Genomic DNA, 18859 nt, shown 5'->3' on the forward strand with positions numbered 1-18859 from the left:
GCTGGACGTATTAGGCTGGACCCGGGCAGGTTACTATTGCCGTCTTGGTTTCCTTGCCTTTTTTTTTGTTTGCTGCAGGGTGGTCTATATACCTTTCACTGCTGTGAGCACCTTTTTACTGCCTCGCGAGTATACTTCCGAGTGCGTGGGAGACTGCTTCTCACGCTCTCCTCACTCACTTGCCTAATCGGCGGCACGCGGCACCGCCAAGCGCGGCCAGTGTCACGCGCCTACCCGCCCTGTAGCCGCATTCTTTTCTCTCTCTCTCTTTTCTCTCTCTCTCTTTCTCTCTTACAAGAGCGCATATTACTGCGCGCTCTTGTTGACTAATACCGCTGCCTCTCTCTCTTTCCTCTTCTTTCTTGCTACGGTAAAGCAATGCTGGAAAATAAAGGCTAGCATCAGGCACGTAAAACGTGTGCGCCAGATGTCCGCCATGAGCCCTTGCCGATGGCAGAGAGATAAGGGACGCACGGTGCAGGTCAAAACCAACCGGCACCGTTACAAGGAAGCAATCAGAATTTAGTAAGAAATTAATTACTCGGAATTATAATTCGCAAAATTAACTTTAAAATTAGAAAATCTTAAATTGTAAAACGTTATAACTTTAGCATCTTAGATATTTATTTATTAATCTTAATTCACCGATTTTATATTTACATTAAAATATTTTGCAAAAATACGAAAATTGATTATAATTTAAATGTTATTGACTAATTTAAGTAGTTCTTCTTGAGAATTACTTCTATAAGCGTTAAACTATTTTTATATGTAAAATTATCTTATTATTTTATTGTAAATATTGCGCTATTGTATTAACTAACTTCATTAGTTAATACCTTTTAACTCCACTTTTTGCGATAAGTGTAAATTATGTTTAAATTATCTATATCAATTTCTGTATTTTTTACATGATTTAGATTTTCGTATGTCTGTCTATTCTATTGTAAACAAGAGAAAATGATTTTGCACACTTGCGTAAACAGCATGAAAAGGGCTGCCCTGGGAAAATAGGTGGGAAAATTTGTGTATTGTAAAGTTTGAAACTATTTCTACGTTATCAAATAAATAGTTCGGACTCTAAGATATATCATAATCACGTTTCCGAGAGTAAGCAAGAAGTTGATACATGAAAGCTCTATAAGTTTTGATATTTCTACAATTAACGAATAGCGAACACAGTGTTCACCGCTTCTATGAGCCGTTTGAAATACAATTGAGTATTGTTACATTTATCGAGGGAAAGCCCGACAGCGTCGCAACGAATACCCAGTTTAATTTCTAGGCAATATTGATTTTAGAGAGGAGATAATCTAAGGCTACTTCTTTCTCATAAGAGAGAGAGTCTTATGAGTTGAGCACTTATCTTATCGCGAGGGAAAGGAATAGCAGGCTAACCACGTGTGACGGGAGAGGGCAGGGGAAAAACAATTTATTGAATTGTTCGCGGCCTCAGCTGCTACCAGCGGCGCAGTCAGCCAATCGTTGCAGCTTTTGATTTCGTAATTGGACGCCAGCTACCGTCCTCGCTTTAGGAGGGCGGGTAGCGCTGCAGATTGGCTGGTTCTGGTCGCTGAAGAGTCGGGTGCTTCGCTGTTTCCTCCGCACGCTGGCTTCGCTGGCGATCTATAAGTATAATATGGGAGTGCGAAAACCTATCCAACGTGCGGACCAAAATTCTTACTTACTGACCAAAAGTCTTACTCGCACTCACGCGCTCTCTCCTTCCCGCTCACGCTTGCTCACATTCTTCGCAACATGGCCGCTGCTCAGCTCAGGCGATCGCGTCGCGTTGTTTCTGTTCCTACCGCCTCCCGGGGCGTGCGAGGCAAGTCGAATGCGCGTATATGTAAGAGTCGACTTCAGTAGATGTTGGGGCCGGTGCGATTTTTCAGTGTGTGTGTGCGTGTAGTGTTTCAGTGGTGTCTGCTGCCGGCGTTCCGGATCAGCTGCCGTTGGCTGCGACCTTTTTCGTCGGTTTTATCTCCTTCGGAGTCGCCGGTTCGGGTCATGAGTGCGTGGGTGGCTGTGCACGGGCGTAAGTGTCACGTGAATCACATTGGCAGAACCTGAATATTATTTTCCGTGAGGTCTCGAGGCCGTTTCAATGCGATGCGCGTGTGCTAGGGGAGGAATCAGCTGATCGGACGGCCGCCTCTTATCCTAAGAGGATCTATTTTACATGGGCTTAGGTGGGCATGCGGTTTTATTGTGATAATGCCTTATCATACACTGAATAATGAAATTAATCTCAGGAAATAGCTGAGTCTATATTTCGTTCAATGCTCGCGCTACTATGCAAGATAGGATTATGAATCCTCTTCCCGCAGCGATGAGCGAATTTATACTTGCGAAAACGGCTTCATTCTACGCTTGGTAGCCTCTACAACGCTCTTTTTAATATTAGTATAAAGTTTGTACAGGTTTTATCACAAAATGGCTCGATCGAAATTGAAAATTAGTGACTTAAAAAATCCAGTAGAGGATAACGAATTTTTTTATAATACTCGTTTTTCAAGGATAAATCGCATTTTTAAATTATAAGTGATATCAGTCAGATATTTAAATAACACGGAATTCGCAATAAATTTATAGAAAATTTTTACATAACAATTTTTAAATTGATAATTAAATAACGAATTCGTAAATTCCTCTTTTAGCCATTATAAATTCAACAAACGGGTAACAATTGTTATCATTAATTTTATAGGTATGTACAGTCGAATCGCTATCTCGCAATGCAATTTTAATTGTTTAAATAAATTATAAGTTTTATATTTATTGATAACTCAGTCAATAATCAGTTATTAAAGTGTCAAATTCTTACTTCTCTGTCTTAAGGTGTTAGGATCGCTGTTGTATATTCGAATTTGCATCATATTTATTTGTTGCAAAGTAACTAGCGATATTTACTTGTAAATTAAATTAAACTAACAAATACATATTAAATTACTATAATAATTTGAGATTCGATATCAGCGCATGAAAATTGACTGAAAAATGCTTTTGTTCGTTAAAAAAATCTTTGCAATTGTCGATTTTGCATTGTAAACAATAATTTTCCCACGCTCGTGACGTCACGCTCCTTATATGGTCTTGTTTTCGCCGAATTGCCCAAACACATTTACGCGTATATGAGAAGAGCGCTTTCGCTCAAGTACCGCTTTTCTTTAGTTTTCTTGCGTATGACGGGTTGCTATTTTGCAGTGGAAGATGAAGGAAAAGGCAAATCAGACAGGACCGTTACAGTATAAATACGCTGAATTTTGCACAGGCTGGTATTCTCTCTTAGCCTTGCAAAGTGAGCGCTCGAGAGTGAATAAACTTGGCTTATACCTACGTAAGTTATTTCTCTCTCGTGATTAATTAAGCAATTTTTTTCTTTCCTATTGTGATTTACGTTCGACTCATAGAACTTTTCACGCTATGAGAAAATTGGACAGAATCACATCTTTTTCAAGAGAGACTTATGCTCTGCTTATGGGACACTTCGCACCATAAGAAACTAAGGTAAAGTTGAAAGAAGTCGAAACCATAAGAAACTAGGGTAAACGGCTGGTAGTAAATCCCAAACCTCTACAATGGCCAGCGAAGGGAAGGCGCATGCGAAGAAGGAGGGAGATCCGCAGCGCGGACAGGGCGTGGAGAACCCTGCCAGGAGGCCTACCAAACAAGCAGCGGTATCGCAAGCTTCTGCTTCTGCAAGAAGATGGAGGAACGTCTGGAGGGCATCGAGCGGATATTACGCAAATTGGCCAATGAAAAGCAAGACAGCCCTCCAGAACAGCGTATGAGCCGATGACGTGGGGGAAGGAAAAATTCTCCTTCTCCCAGGTCTCCTGGCGAGCGGCGAGAAGGATAGAGGCAGAAGATTGACTTCACCAAGCCTCTTCAGTGTTCCGCTTGTGGCAAACTGGGATTTAGTCGTAAATTCTGCCCAGATTGCAACAAGGGAAATGGCAAGGAGAGCGAAGAGAAGAGGTCATCTTCGCGTCTCCAGTAGATTCGACCTCTCGCTGCGGGTCCCTGATGGGAAACAGCAAGTTGTCGGCGACCCCGGGATCCAAACAGGTCCAGGAAGGGCATCACGACAGCCCAGGGCCTAGCGGTACATTGGAGCAGAAGGCGATCGAACCCGATGCCAGCCCTCGGCAGAATAGAGGGGTGGTCATTCTGGAAGGACCAGATGGCCACATACAAGTTGTGGAGGAGGGGGAAGACTCCAGGGAAAGCCTCTCCACACAAAAAGTTCCTCTGCCAAAGGAATCCACGAGTAGAAGCAAGCCTATCGTCGTCGCAGCAGCGGAAGGGAAAAAGCCGCTGAAAAGCACGACGAAAGGAGGCAAAGATGCGACTCGTGGATATGACCCTGAGGATGAAACCAGGTGGTGGTTGCGGGTAGACATAGGTGACTTTAAAATTAGAGCACTCTATGATACCGGCGCCTCATCCACGGTCATGGGTCGATTAGGGCTGAGATTGGCATCGGAGATGGGACTCGGATTGAATGTGAACAGAGCGGGCAATGCAAGGCTCGCTGATAGGCGCCCATGCCCTATAATTGGTCACATGATGTTCCCCTTCAAAGTAGGAGGAATCACGAACGAAATCAGAGTCGCCATTACGCCACTGCTTACGGATGACTGCTACGTATGCGCGAACTTTATAAGAGAGTTCCGCGTAGTTTTGGATTCCGACGAGGATGAATTATGGCTTAACGACGCCCAGGTGAAAGTACCAATGGAAGTGGCTGGAATTGATGGTACGGCATTTCTCGCACCGGTAGGACTGTGGGAGGCCACGGAGACACAGCTGGAGGAAATAGAAGACCTCGTTAATAGATTGATTCCTGACGAAGGTCAGGCTTTAGGCTGTGCCCTGGCGGTTGAGCACGAAATAGATGTTGGAAATGCTCGATCCATCAAACAGAAATACTACCTAGTCTCTGATAGAGTGCGAGAGGAAATGTACGCGCTGGTCAAAGATATGCTGGAAAAAGATGTAATTGAACCAGTGACCAGCGGATGGCCAAGTCCAATAGTAATGGTAAAGAAGGCTGATGGAAAATATAGGTTTTGCGTGAATTACCAAAAGGTAAATGCGATTACCAAACCTGATGCCTACCCTTTACCATATATGAACGACATCCTAAGACGGATAAGGGATGCAAAGTTCATATCTACTCTGGACTTGAGCAGTGCGTACCATCAAATTCTCCTAAAGGAAGAATCGCGTCCGATATCAGCGTTTACAGTACCTGGATTAGGGCACTTTCAATTCGAGAGAATGCCCTTCGGACAGTGCGAGCCAGTGCCCAGGACCCAGGGAAATCTGTGGGGCATCACACTGGGTCTGCAACCACCTCGATATCCCGGAGTAGCCTACTCTCCTCCTCGACTTCAGACACGTACGTCTGGGGATCAACGAGGTGGAGAGTGCCTGGTGGTTCGCATAAAATCTCCAGTCTCAGGTGCAGGAGCATGAAGCTTCATGAAGCGCCAAGGCGCAGAAGAACTGCTCGGGGAGTGGGCAGAAATGGCTCAGCGCCAGAGGGCTTACGAAGAGGCCCTGCTGCAGGTGAACAAAGGACAGGAGTTCCCCGCAGCGCTGCCGGCGCCGGCTCAGGAGAAGAGAGCCCCGGGAGCTACTGGCGCTAGACTAATGCTCACGGTCCATGTGTACGGGCGTATGGCTCCAGATACCACAATCGTGATCAGGTCGCAAGATGGTCGTGCGACCGCCACAGTGGGAGGCGTTACAATCACCGCCTCCCAAGAAGCCAACGTCTAGCAGCCCCCTCTGTCTGCTGAGCAGCCTATACAAGATCAGGAGGCTGCTCAATCCCGATCACAGCTGAGGGGCTGCTATATATGTGGGGAGCCTGGGGTGACCAACTCCCAGCGGTGCCCGAAGAAGGCTACACACTGGCGCTACCCGAAACATCGAGCGCCAGGTGTAGCCAAGCGATGATGTAGGCCCTGGAGGGCAAATAAATTAGCCATTGAAGAAGGAAAGTTTGGGTTTATTTGGTTCCTTTCCTTCTTTACTTTTCAGGTTCCTGATGGCGGCGAATCGCGGGTATTCGTCTTGCCCGGGTAGTCAGGACTTGGAGGGGCTGCAACGGTAGTCGATTCAATTAATCGATCCGTTCGCGATTCTGCTTCTCGCGCGTTAGTTCGAACAATTAAGAGAGAGAGAGGGGGCGCGCAATCTTTTGAATAAGCAGTTACGCCTCAGCTGTTCACGCGAGTTTATCGCCGATTTGTGTTTTGCACTTTGTTTCACCAATATAAAGTTTTCCTTGAGACAATTACGTGTGTGAGTGCAACGGCATTTCCGTGACAGTTAATAGCAGCAGTACAGAAGCAGTATGAAAGTTATATTGAGGCAGATCGAGACAGCGCAGCTGATAATTAGGGGGGGCAGCGGCAGTTGATTCATCATCATCAACAATTATGGCTGATCACCGTCATTGCACCGCAGGGTCGGTGCACCTCCCTTCATTATCGCGTGACAAAATACATTTAGTATTTTGTCAATCGTAATAGCGATTTTTTTTTTGTATTCGCGCCGAGCGTTAGTTCGCGGTTAAAATTCGAATCTTCTCTTTCTCTCTCTCTCTCACCGAACATTATTCATTGTAAAATCCTATTCGCGTGCGTTAGTCTTTCGGCCCAACAAAGACTGTAGTTATTTTTTATTAATTAAAGTCAGTCAAATTTATTCGCCAATTACGTCATTTAATTTTCCCATTAGCTTAAGTAATTATAAAAGGCTTAGGTTTTAATCCGATTACATCTAGGGGATTAAGCGGATTAGGCGTAAAGTCGCCCACACCTAAGATTCATCGAGTGTCACAAGGCACATGACTTAAGATGAGTTCAACTCTGTTCGATAGAAGACAATTAAGCATAATCATCTGACGTAAAGGCGAATACACGTACTATCATACGTGTTTAACGGAGCAGCGGTTAGCTCTGCATCGTGGGAGTTAGTTCTCAGATAAATTTCTCATTTTTTAGATTACCGCCCCCGTTACAATCTTTTTAATTTATGTAAAAGTATATGTATACCTTATGTATACCTCTATGTAATACTTTATTAAAAATCTATGCAACGTCAAGGAATATGCAGCTATAATATATTTTTTTTGTATAGATATCCTTGCAGCTGATACTATTCCGTTTACTCGTTCTATTGTGAAGTGGTTCCATCTAAAATCAAGTTAATGATCTAGGATAAGTTTTCTATTTGTTATTACTCGGTTAATCCTAGTTAAAATTATTTTTCAAAAAATTTTTAATAATACAGAAAATTAATTAGCCTATATGACGTCACTAATTTAGTTACTTTACTGGGTTTAGAAATTAATCCATTAAGGCACATGCAAAATCTGGATCCGATAATAACAAAGTAACTACGCCATCCTTTGCATAATTAAAAAATAAAATATACGTGTTTTTTCTTTCATCATTTTCAATTGTTTAGAAAAATTTATTTAAACAAATTACTAAAAAATTCATAATGAAAAACTGAATTCAATACTCGATTCTACGGGAAAAATCATGACAATAACTTATGTAACATTTTTTTTGTCGGAGTCTAATTTGTCAGTATAAATGGGATACAGTTATTTTTACGTAGTGTTTCATATACTTTACCGCTAGAATTTGCGGTTTGTGATCTTAATCCCCACCGTGGGTGCTTCGCATTATAATTGCCTCCTACTATAAAGCGATTTCCTAGTGAATGATAAAAATCTGACCAATTTTCCTTTGTTATTGTTTTGTTTGGAGGACAGAATACAATTGATACTGTTATCGGGCCTTTGTTTATCATTTATAATTACACTGGTTGCTTGTATGTATATTTCACTAGTGTATACGTAATGATTTATATTTGTTTTAATAAGATTTATAGCGGTTCTGTGTGCATTATCGAGTGGATGATTTGTATGGTGTACCGTGTACTTTCAAATATATAGAAAGTTTTTGCTTGTAAAGTGTGTTTATGATAATAGCATGATGTCAATATTTTCATGAATTAGAAATGCTCTTAATTCAAGATGTCTCTGCATAAGACCATTTCCATTCCAGATAGTAATTTTGAGATCTTTCATTGTATCATTTTATTAACAAAAACGGTTAATAAATTTAGCATTGTATCCATTCTTTGCATTAGCTACTCCATTATATGCTCGAGTTTATTATTTGTATTTACTTCATTAGTATATTTACTTAGCTCTGCTTGAACAACTGCCTGTTGTGATATTTCTATCGCACTCTGATCATTTTATTTTGATATTATCTGTGCATATTTTATGTTTGGTCTAACTCTATTGACGTCGGAATTTTTATTTTAATTTGGATTTCGATGGACTTGAATACTGTTTTGATTTCATATTTTTCATCATAGTCTAGAAAATAGTTTCTGCTGTAATTGCTTATGAACTGGACACCCTTTATAATTTGGGATATGATTTCCTTTGCAATATACACATTTAAATGTTTTATTTTTCGTTTAATTGGACATTCTATAGTTTGGTGATGTTCAGTACATTTCACATATACAGCACTTTTCTAACAATAGTTTTTTGTATAGCCATATTCTTGGCAGTTTTGAGATTGAGGAATTTCTCTTTTAGCGTTCGGTGGCTCAAATTTGATTACCGTAATTAAGAGTCGGCTTAATTTATAAATTTTCTGGCTTTTATAATCATGTTCAATTTCAACTGAGAAAAGCGGCAATGGTAGTTTTGTGATGTGATATCTCATATTCTGAATACTTGTTATTTTATGTCCATGTTTTTTTATGGCTGTTCTTAATTTATCTGTATCAACCGATGGGTGAATGCTTCTTCATATAACTTTGAAATCTTTTTCTTGTTTGAGCTGATAACTATAAAATTGCATGTTTTTTTTATTTCAATGCAGTAATAATTGACAAATACTTTTCCGGAGCTGTCGGCTGAATTTTAATTTTGTTATGCTCCTATTAAAACGTAATTTTCTTTGGCTATTGTATTCAGTAGATTTTCTAACAGCTTAATATTTTCTCTATTGTAAACAAAAATAGGAGGTGAATACTTATTTTTCAACTTATTTGCATTCATTGCTTTTTTCTTCACTAAGATTTTCTCCATTTTCTATATTTTCTTGTAGTATTTCGTACTTATTACTTGTGTTACTCAGCCAATAGTCCGATAATTAGGCTTGTTTTCTGTTTTAAGTTTGATTTTCTGGGTTTCGTTTTCTGGGCTGTTCCTTTGTTTGTTGATACTTACTATTTTCTAGTTATCGTTGATACTTACTATTTTCTAGTTATCGTTGTTTTTATTAGGAGTAGTCTCATCATCTTCTGACTGAGTAGTCATTTCGGCCGTTGTTATCTTTTTTCTTTTTTAAGTTTATTAAATTAAATTTTGAATTTAACAGATTAGCGCACGTGACAAAACGCTGACTGTTAAATGATTAAAAAGAATTATTGAGGTCTTCGACAGTTGTGCGTTAGATAGATTTTTGTACAATTTTCGCTATTGTGCAGCGGTTGTTGCTATCTGACCAGAAACTAGCCCGTTAGGTGCTACTAGACCAACGCTCACATTTGAGTTTGGCCTAGACCAAATGTTGAGGCCAACCTCGGCGGCGATTCTCCTGGTTGGGTCATCGGCGCCGCAGAAACCCTAGGAATGGAACATGGATGCGTCATCGGCTTTTGGTACTACAGTATTGATCTCGCTTATCACTGCAGTGATGAAGGCGGGTGCGCACAATCCGAAGTGGCGCCAGGAGCTATGGGATAAATATAGTTTTACAAGAATAGTGACTAAATTGACTCAGCCGAAGAACGTAGCGCCATTATAACCGCTGAGATTTGATCTTTCGATGCTCCAAGCCCAGGAAAATCTTGCTCCGTGGCGTTGGGTCACTATAGTAGTACGAGCAGTTCGACGATCCAGTTAACTTCTGATCTGACTGACCCAATCGTCACTGCTAATGATAGTGTACGATTCAAATCAATTAGCAGCCGTGAGACTAATGAGTTGCGGCTGCAAGTTGACCCGTATTTAGGTTAAACGATGGATAGACGACGCGAGCAATTTATGCAAGGACCCGTAGAAGCTAGGCGATTAAGACCTAGTTTGCTTTGACCGTGCTGGAGTCTGCCAGAACTGATATCGAAGATTACACCTCTTTATGAGCTCACAACCGATATGATTCGATCAGAACATTTATGTCAACTGTGGTTATCTTAGCGAGGCTATCAAGACTTGCCCGAGATGCTTTCTGGAGTATTAGAAGGAGAAAAGATGGAGAAACGGACTCTTTCTAGATCATGGAGCAGAGTAGGAATCGTTTTCATGTTCAGCCATCGTTACGGAGCCAACATGACGAATTTCGCGGGCTCTAAAAGTGCGTATGATTATCATCGTAAAGCCGAGGTACATGGTCTTCTTAGAAAGGAGAAGATGATTCACCTCGGCTTAGTCATCGCTAAGGAACCTATGCGACTCAAACAGTTGCCGGTTCCAATGGCGAGAAAGACTCAAACTGTGGAGATAGTGTAGTCCAAGACGCTGCCGATTCCACCAATGACCTCAGGTCGATGCTTTACACAACTCCGCAAGGTGAAGAATCTTTAGCTGAGCTGGTGGCGGGGAATTTTTAATCACGAGCGGAGTGGCGTAGTTCTGGTAAGCATATGAACAGCGACGAGAAGAGAGTACTTATTTTCCGTTGAGACCCACTCGCTGCTTCACGCTCGGAAAAACAAGTAAAGCAGATAGCTGCGGAGTATACAGCGAAGGCTGTTCCCGCTGAAGAGGTGCCAAGAACATCTGCTGGAGTTGCCGCCTCGTTGAAACCGACGATCGATATTGTGGAATGCTCTATCCTCCATCCAGATCCCGTCACAACCGCATTTTTTCAGTTTGCGTTGAAGTTGGAGGGATAGTGGGTGACTTTCAAATGAGCGCTGTTATTTGCGAAGGTATTTGCAGCGGTCTCAAGCTCAAATCGTTCGATATAAACCTTCGCTATAACTGCATCAGGTTTAAAAATTCATACTTCTTTGAATTTCTTCTATTGTTTTTTGTGTTGGTTCTAACTATTAATGATTTTATTTGTTTGTATAATCTCTTCTATTCATTTAATTACGACCGGGATGGAGAGTATGTGACCATCACAAGGTCTATGATATCAGTGATTTTTTCAAGGGATATGACATGGCATTATAGAGAGTCTAGGTATACCTCATTTGATTGGTTTCCCGATAGAAACCCAGCCACCAAGTTAAGTCGTGTGTGTGTTTACATGTGCGTTCACCTCGGAATATTATTTGTTTCAATGTTTCAACCGCTGCAGTTCCAGAGGGTGAGAAGCAATTACTGAGTGAGTAGAAAGAAGAAAAGAGAGAGAAGAGATTGAGGGCACGGGAAAAAGAAAGAGATCACGCGATTGGTTTCGGTGGTCGCGGCTGCTGCTGAGAAAAGGAGGGTCATGTAAACTGAAAAATAGATTAAGGCAGTAATCATTTGGTGATCAAGAGAATCAATCAAGAAGAAAAATAAGAAGGAAACTAATTTTTTACCCGCTTGCATGCGAAGAGAAGAGAGCATCAACAATTTGCCAAGAAATTCGCCTGATATTTAGCTAGGCTTATGAGCTTTTAGGTTGTCAGGGGAGGTTATTTGGACGCAACAAAGTGATCGAGGAGCCAGCAAACAGCATAGCCAGAGAAGTTGCATGGTGACCTAATCATCATTCAATTGGTTTCTCTCTTCTCATCCTTGGCATTAGGGAACGTGGTGGTGTGACGTCGGTTGACGAGACATATTTCTCAGCGCACTTTTTGGTCTATCTTTTTGGACAATAACCGGGACGTGCGTTGCCACTGTCGTGGGAAATTCTCTTTTCGGCGACGGAGAATTGAAGCTTTACTACGTATACCACACGCTTGGCAATATAGTTGTGCTTCGCGTTATTTTACCACACTCTTGGCAATAAAATAGCGTAACAGGGAGCCTATATAGTATGCACTCGACCACACGCTTGGCAATTGAGTGTAACTATCTAAAATAAAAAAACCGTACGCGAAACTAAGAAAGAAAAGAATGAGGAAAGAAATGAACCGAATTAGGGTTTTGGTTTTTTTTATTAAATTCGTTTACTTACTTTTTTGTACTTATTTCCCATACACACGAAGGTCCTTTTTATAAAATACCGAACTGGAACCAACTGGGATAAAAACTGCCTATTTTTCTTCAAGAGCTTCCTTTTATGCTTTTCGCAAGAGAGTCCCACTCTAAATTCCTTGTCATTTTTGGGCAGGAAGAACTCAAATTTTCCTGATAATTGGTTGGAAAATTTTGGGAGTGTCTCAAGCGTAAGCGGAATACGAACCCTAATTGGTCGGGGGCGGAGTATGCAGGAGTACTCATTCAAGTGTTTTGGGCCCTCTTCACACAGATGGCCCTATATGTACTATTTTCATCTTTAATTATTTAAATTAATTTTATCTAAATGCAATTGTGTGTGTGGTACTCTAATTTTACTAATACAAAAATATTATTGAATCTATAATAAAACTAAAGTACAGAACAAAAGTTAAGGATTATATTTATCTGAAAACAAAAAGATTTTAATAGTTTGAACCATTAATTAATTACCAACAACCCATAAGAAATACTGGAAAATCGGAGTTTATTATTATGAATATAATCATCAACTTTCGTTCAAGACATTCTAAAATGTTCTTAACGCAAAGTTGAGTATATTCCTCGATTAAACACACAAAATTCACAATACAAATCTTGATTAATACGGAAAGATATAATGAATTATTATATATTTCTATATTTATATTTATATATAAAACTAATATATAAATCGAGCAATAAACAAAAACTATTAATCAAAATAGTCTTTGTTAATTACTTGAATACTACTTGAAACAGACAAGTCTTGCATATTTTTGAGAGATCTGCAAGTAAATATGTTTCCTTTAATTTAAAAGAAATTAATAAAATTGAAAAGCAATTAATTAAAATAAAATAATTGTATTATGGATAGGATGCACATGTGCGCTGCAGCTCTCCATTTTCCTGAGATGTTCGCAATCTGGCTATTATGGATGTCGCGGTTGTATTACGAGATCTGTCCGGAAAGTATCGGGCCTACCTTTATATTTTCGTACTAGTGTTATTCTTTATCATCTGGTGGGTGGCATCCTTCAAAGTAATCCCCACTTGATTGAATAACACGGTCTCATCGATGTTTCCACTTTTCAAAACAGTCCTGGAACTCACTATTAGGGATAGCCTTAAGTACACTTGTCGCATCGTTTTCAACCGTTGTTTTGTCATCGAATCGGTGTCCTTTGAGTGGTTTTTTTAGTTTTGAAAACAGCCAAAAGTCACAAGGGGCTATGTCGGGACTGTATGGAGGTTGTCGAAGCAACGCGATATTGTGTTTGCTCAAAAACTACCGCACAAGATTGAATGAATGCGCTGGCGCATTATCGTGATGGGGAAGCCAGTCACCACTTTACCAAAAGTGCGGCCATTTTCTTCTTGCTGCATCACGCAAACGTTTCAAAATTTGAAAGTAGTATTCTTTATTGATTGTCTGACCTGTTGGTGCATATTCGTGATGTACAACACCTTCACAATCGAAAAAAACAATCAACATTGACTTAACATTGCTCCGACTTTGACGTGGTTTTTTTGTTCTTGGCGATTCAGAATGCTTCCACTGTGAATATTATTGTTTTGTTTCAGGATCATAACCATAAATCCATGATTCATCACCTGTAATAACTTTTCTAAGCACATTATCATCATTATTGACCATTTCCAGATTGTCCAGAGCGATTTCTAAGCGAATGTTCTTCTGCTCAGCTGTGAGTAATTTTGGGATGAATTTCGTACACACGCGTTTCATTCCTAAATTTTCGATTAAAATTTCTGAAATGATAGTTTTTGGTATCCCAAGGTTTTCTTCTAGTTCTCGTACAGTCATACGACGATCTTGTTCGATTGCAAGTCGCACCCGCTCAATATTATCTGCGGTTTTTGTCATCGAAGGTTTTTGTCGGACGGAACGAGAATCATTATCGACAGAAGTGCGGCCATCCTTGAACCGTTTATACCACTCTTTTATTCGTGTTTTGCTCATACACTCGCTTCCGAAGGCCTTTTGCATCATTTCAATAGTTTCTGAACTCGTTTTTCTGAGTTGAAAGCAAAATTTGATGCAAATTCGTTGATCTTGTTTTTCAGTCATTTTTGACAATATCAAAATCCGACGAACGTGAAAAAGGCACTGTAAACAAAGACACGCTGCGCATGAACTATACGTCCGGCAGGTGTCAATAAGTAATCAATAGATTCGTGAGGCTTTACTGTTGACTTTTCTGTCCAGTAGAGGTCGCTCGAATACTATGGCGCGAAAATATAAACGTAGACCCGATACTTTCCGGACAGACCTCGTATACTCACTCTGATTATTATGGTACACTTCCAAACATCCGAAAATTGTCAGATGCGCGAGACGAAAACTGTCGTTCACGAAGAAAATCTTCTTTTCTCAGCTGTATGCGATTTATAATCCTAATTTATGAGCTAAGTGTGTGGCCTGTTTTTTCCTGGTCCCTTTTTATGTCGAGCCGCCGTTACAATGGGTTAAACTTCACATTTATAAATCCTAATCCATTTCTCACGACATAATTTAGAAATTAAGGTAATAAAAAATCTAATAATAAAAATTGGAAACCGCAAAAATATCAATGAATATCAATGAATATCATACTTTTAATTTCAATGAATATCATACTTTTAATTTCAATGAATATCATACTTTTAATTTCAATGAATTTAATTTTACTTTTAATTTCAATGAATATCTTACTTTTACTTTATCGCCCTTGAAAATTATCATGTTGCAACTTCCCCAATTATTTAAATATAAAGATTTCGAACCCAACCGTAGGAATCGAACGTCGACTATGTTACTTCACCTGATCGTAGAATTTTCCTCTCCTTCCGCATTCGGGGCTAAAAATAAAGATTTCAATTTGAAGAAAACAAAGTTGACCTTGAAATGGCCTTAAAATGATCACGAAATATCAACATAACATGCGTCTCTCAGAGACCATAACAACTTTCATTGGTATTATTTTTAATATAATTCAGTATTTTTAATTCCAGCAGGAGAATACGAGTTTTTTTAAAACATAGTATATATTAGCTATATATTAGCTCATTACTATATATTAGCTCATTTATTTTCATTCCACAAAACGTACTATATCATATCAATGCATTATATAAGGATGTATTTTATAAAGATTTTAATAATTTGTATTCTATTTTCAGGGTGAAAACTGCTTTAGCACAGTTTTTTGATGCTTAAAATTGACGCAAGAATAAGATTTTCGTAGATAATAACTTTTAAGATTTTAGAAAACTCAACATTTCTTATAATATAGAAAACTCATTTAAGAATTTTAAAATAAATTTATTTATGTGATCATTTTTATTATTCATTTAATAAACAATATAACATTTATAAACCAAACTAATTATAGATTTCCAAATATACTATCATTACATGCTCTTTTAGTAATACCTTATATATATTTCAATGTTATGTTGATTTAAAATATGCTCTGAGTTTTACACCATTTTTACGCTCATATATACATAAATAATTTTCGTTGTGATCGAGTAAACAATAGTACTGTAACATTTCGACTTTACTACGTTATAATTTATTAAGTTCGAACTCTAAAATATATTTGCAAATTATGTTTCCGAGAGCAAGCAAGAAGTTGACAAACAATACTAGATACTTGAAATGATAAAAATAATAGTTGTCTGTATTTCAAGAATAGTAAGTGAAGTCAATCATCGAACAGCGAACCTAGTATGAATTTACACGGTTCGCTACATCGACGTTTGAAATGCTGCCAAGCATCGTTGCATCTATCTGAGAAATGCTATACAGAGCCGTAACAAATACTTAGCCAAATTTTTAGACTGTAATAATATAATTAGAAAAGAAGATAGTTTAAGGCTGCTTTTTTCTCATAAGAGGAAAGGTCTTATGAGTTGAGCTCTTAGACTATAATTTAGGAAAGGATAATAGCAAGGTTAACCACTGAATAATGAAAACCGATTTCAGGAAATGGCTGAGTCTTTATTTCCATGTAAACAGTGCAACTAGTTAACTTAAATTAAATTAAGTTAACTAGTACGTAATAAATGATCATAATGATTTGAAATTCGAGATTAGCTCATTGAAGTTGATTAAATAAGTGCTTTTGTTTATTTGAAAAGCTTGCAATTATTGGTTTTGCATTGTAAATAATAAATATTCCATGCCTGTGACGTCATGCTCCTTATATGGCCTTGATTTTGATCAACTACCCTATCACATTCCAGCGTGTATGAAGTAGCACCTTAGTTTTGATAGCGTTTTTCCTCACTTTTTGGATGTGTGGCCTAAAACCAAACCGGTGGTCTGGAATAAGTTTTTTATTGACAATAATTAGGTTAATTCTGGTTAGGATTAATTTTTCGTAGACTTTTGCAAGTATCGGTAAAAGATTGATTAGTCTATATGAGGTTACGGAAGTGCAGTTTCTTTACCGAGGTTAGTTATTAATATAATCTTTGCTACTTTCCATTGAGAGGGAAAATAGCAAAGGTGGAAACATTGAGTTAATATTATTGTTTTATATCTTGTTGCTATTGGAGGTAGCTTTCTGATCATTTTTCCTATAATTTTGTCACAACCGGGAGTTTTCTTGTAATTAATATTATTAATTATTTGTAATACTTCCTTTAAATTCACTGTCTTTATTGGTGAATCTTCTTAACTATCAGGGTTTTCTATTAGGGTTTCTTCATCTAGTACAGTGATTATTCTTTGATGAGGCTTGAAGAAACGATTTGCGAATATTTCTGTTTTTTCTCGTGTGATCTGGGTCAATTACCGTAGTTTTTCTTGATAGGTGGTATAACTGAGGTTGGTCTCTCAAAACGTTTAGTAACTTTCCATAGCGAGTAATCAGTTATTTCTGTTGGACTGAGCATTCTTAGGCTTTTTTGCATTTATATGTTTTTTTCTTCGTACATTTTCTTTAAAACTTTAGTTGCTTTGTTTAATTTCTTTTTATCTTGAGTCGATCTTATTACTTGATATCATTTTCCGAGTGATCTCTTTTCTTTTAGTTTTTCAGTAATATTTTTAGGTATGATTTGCTAAACTTTTTTACTATTTACAGTAGTAGAATGCTTATAAATGGCTTCAGTTAGGAATGAATTTAGATTTTTAATACTGTTTTCAATATCAGTAACTGATTGTAGTGGAATATTGTATGTTATACGTTCCTCAATGAAGAGAGCGTATTTTTTCCAGTCATTTATTGTGATGTTGTTTATATTTTTGAGTACTTGTGAATGTAGAATAATTAATACTGGCGATTGATTAGATATTAAATCTAAACATGAAGATTTTTCAAAATTTTTTCTATTTTTACCTTTTACATAAAAGGTTTTTCCTTTTACATGTTGCAAAGTCAATCAAGTCCGGTAACTTATTTTTGTCAGTTGGCTAGTATGATGGTTCATTAGTGGATATTGGAAAACAGTTATTTTTTTGTATAATATCATAAAGTACTCTGCCTCTATAAGTTGGAGTTGATGATCTGGATCCCCACCACGGATACTTTGCCAAAAATTTAGATTACGGATAGTCGCCACCAGCTATAAAGTGATTTCCTAACATCTTAAAGAAGACTGTCCAGTTTTCTTTTGTTATTGTTTTATTAGGAGAATAATAAACAGCTGATGTTAGAGAGCGGTTGTTATCATTTATGATGACTCTAGAGAGTGCTTATAGGTAAATTTCACTTGAGTGTACGTGAACAAAGTGATTAATTTCCGTTTGAATTATAATTGCTGTTCCTCCATGAGCTTTATTAAGTGTATGTTTTATATTATGAACAGTATAATTTAGAATATGTAGGTAGTTTATATTCGTAAAGTGATTTTTTGATAATTACATGATGTTAATATTTTTATAAATTCAAAATGCTTTCAATTCTATGAGTCTCTGCATTATTTCATTTGCATTACAAATACTTATTTACAATGTATTCACGGTATTCACTATGCTTTTTTGTTGACTAATACCGTTAGCAAATTTAACATAGTGTCCCATCTTTGCATTAGTTTTTCCATCATATGTTCGAGTTTGTTTGTACTTGCTTCTATTATGTGTTTAACTATTTCTGGTTGGTTGTTTGTTTTGATTCTTCTGTCATACTCTGTTCGTTTTGAATAGCCGTTGCTTGGGCATATGATGTGTTTGGTCTATATATGTTTACTTGTATTTATGCTGTGTTTACATTTGTATTTAAATTAGGCTGAACTTGGTTGTTGTTTGGAGTGACTGATTTTACTCTTAATCTCCGAAATAATTTTTGTTGCAACTTCTTACGAAATAGACATCCTTTATAGCTTACGGTATGGTTACTTTTACAATTTGCATATGTTATTTCTTTAATTTTTTCTTAAATTGGACTTTCCTTAGTTTTTTGGTTTTGTGAATATTTTATACATACTGCTCTTTTATAGCAGTAGTTTTTAGTGTGTCCGAATTCTTAGCAATTTTTACATTGAGGGATGTCTCTTTTTGGGATCGGAAGTATTGTGACATGGTGTAACATTTTAGGAATACTTATTATCATATATCCGTATTCTTCTATAGCTTTTTTTATATTTTGTAACGGGTTAGCTATCCGTTTATTTAATTATGCACGCGATCGCATCGAAGAGCGCACGGGATTATCTACA

The 18859-nt window shown here is 38.0% G+C and overlaps 1 protein-coding gene across 5 annotated transcripts in view; it reads left to right on the forward strand.

Moving 5' to 3' along the window:
- The window catches only part of LOC131671095 (armadillo repeat-containing protein 8-like), a 70166-nt gene extending 54630 nt beyond the window's left edge, over nt 1-15536 (forward strand). For all 5 annotated transcript variants that reach the window (XM_058947317.1, XM_058947636.1, XM_058947474.1 and 2 more), the window contains one exon: nt 15374-15536. In XM_058947317.1, the coding sequence (XP_058803300.1) occupies nt 15374-15410 (37 nt within the window). In that variant the 3' untranslated portion in view covers nt 15411-15536. The remainder of the gene's footprint in view (nt 1-15373) is intronic.
- Nucleotides 15537-18859: the final 3323 nt, after the last annotated feature.

The sequence above is a fragment of the Phymastichus coffea genome, unplaced genomic scaffold (assembly GCF_024137745.1).
Source record: "Phymastichus coffea isolate CEN01 unplaced genomic scaffold, Cenicafe_Pcof_1.1 PCOF00001, whole genome shotgun sequence".
Lineage (NCBI taxonomy): Eukaryota > Metazoa > Arthropoda > Insecta > Hymenoptera > Eulophidae > Phymastichus > Phymastichus coffea.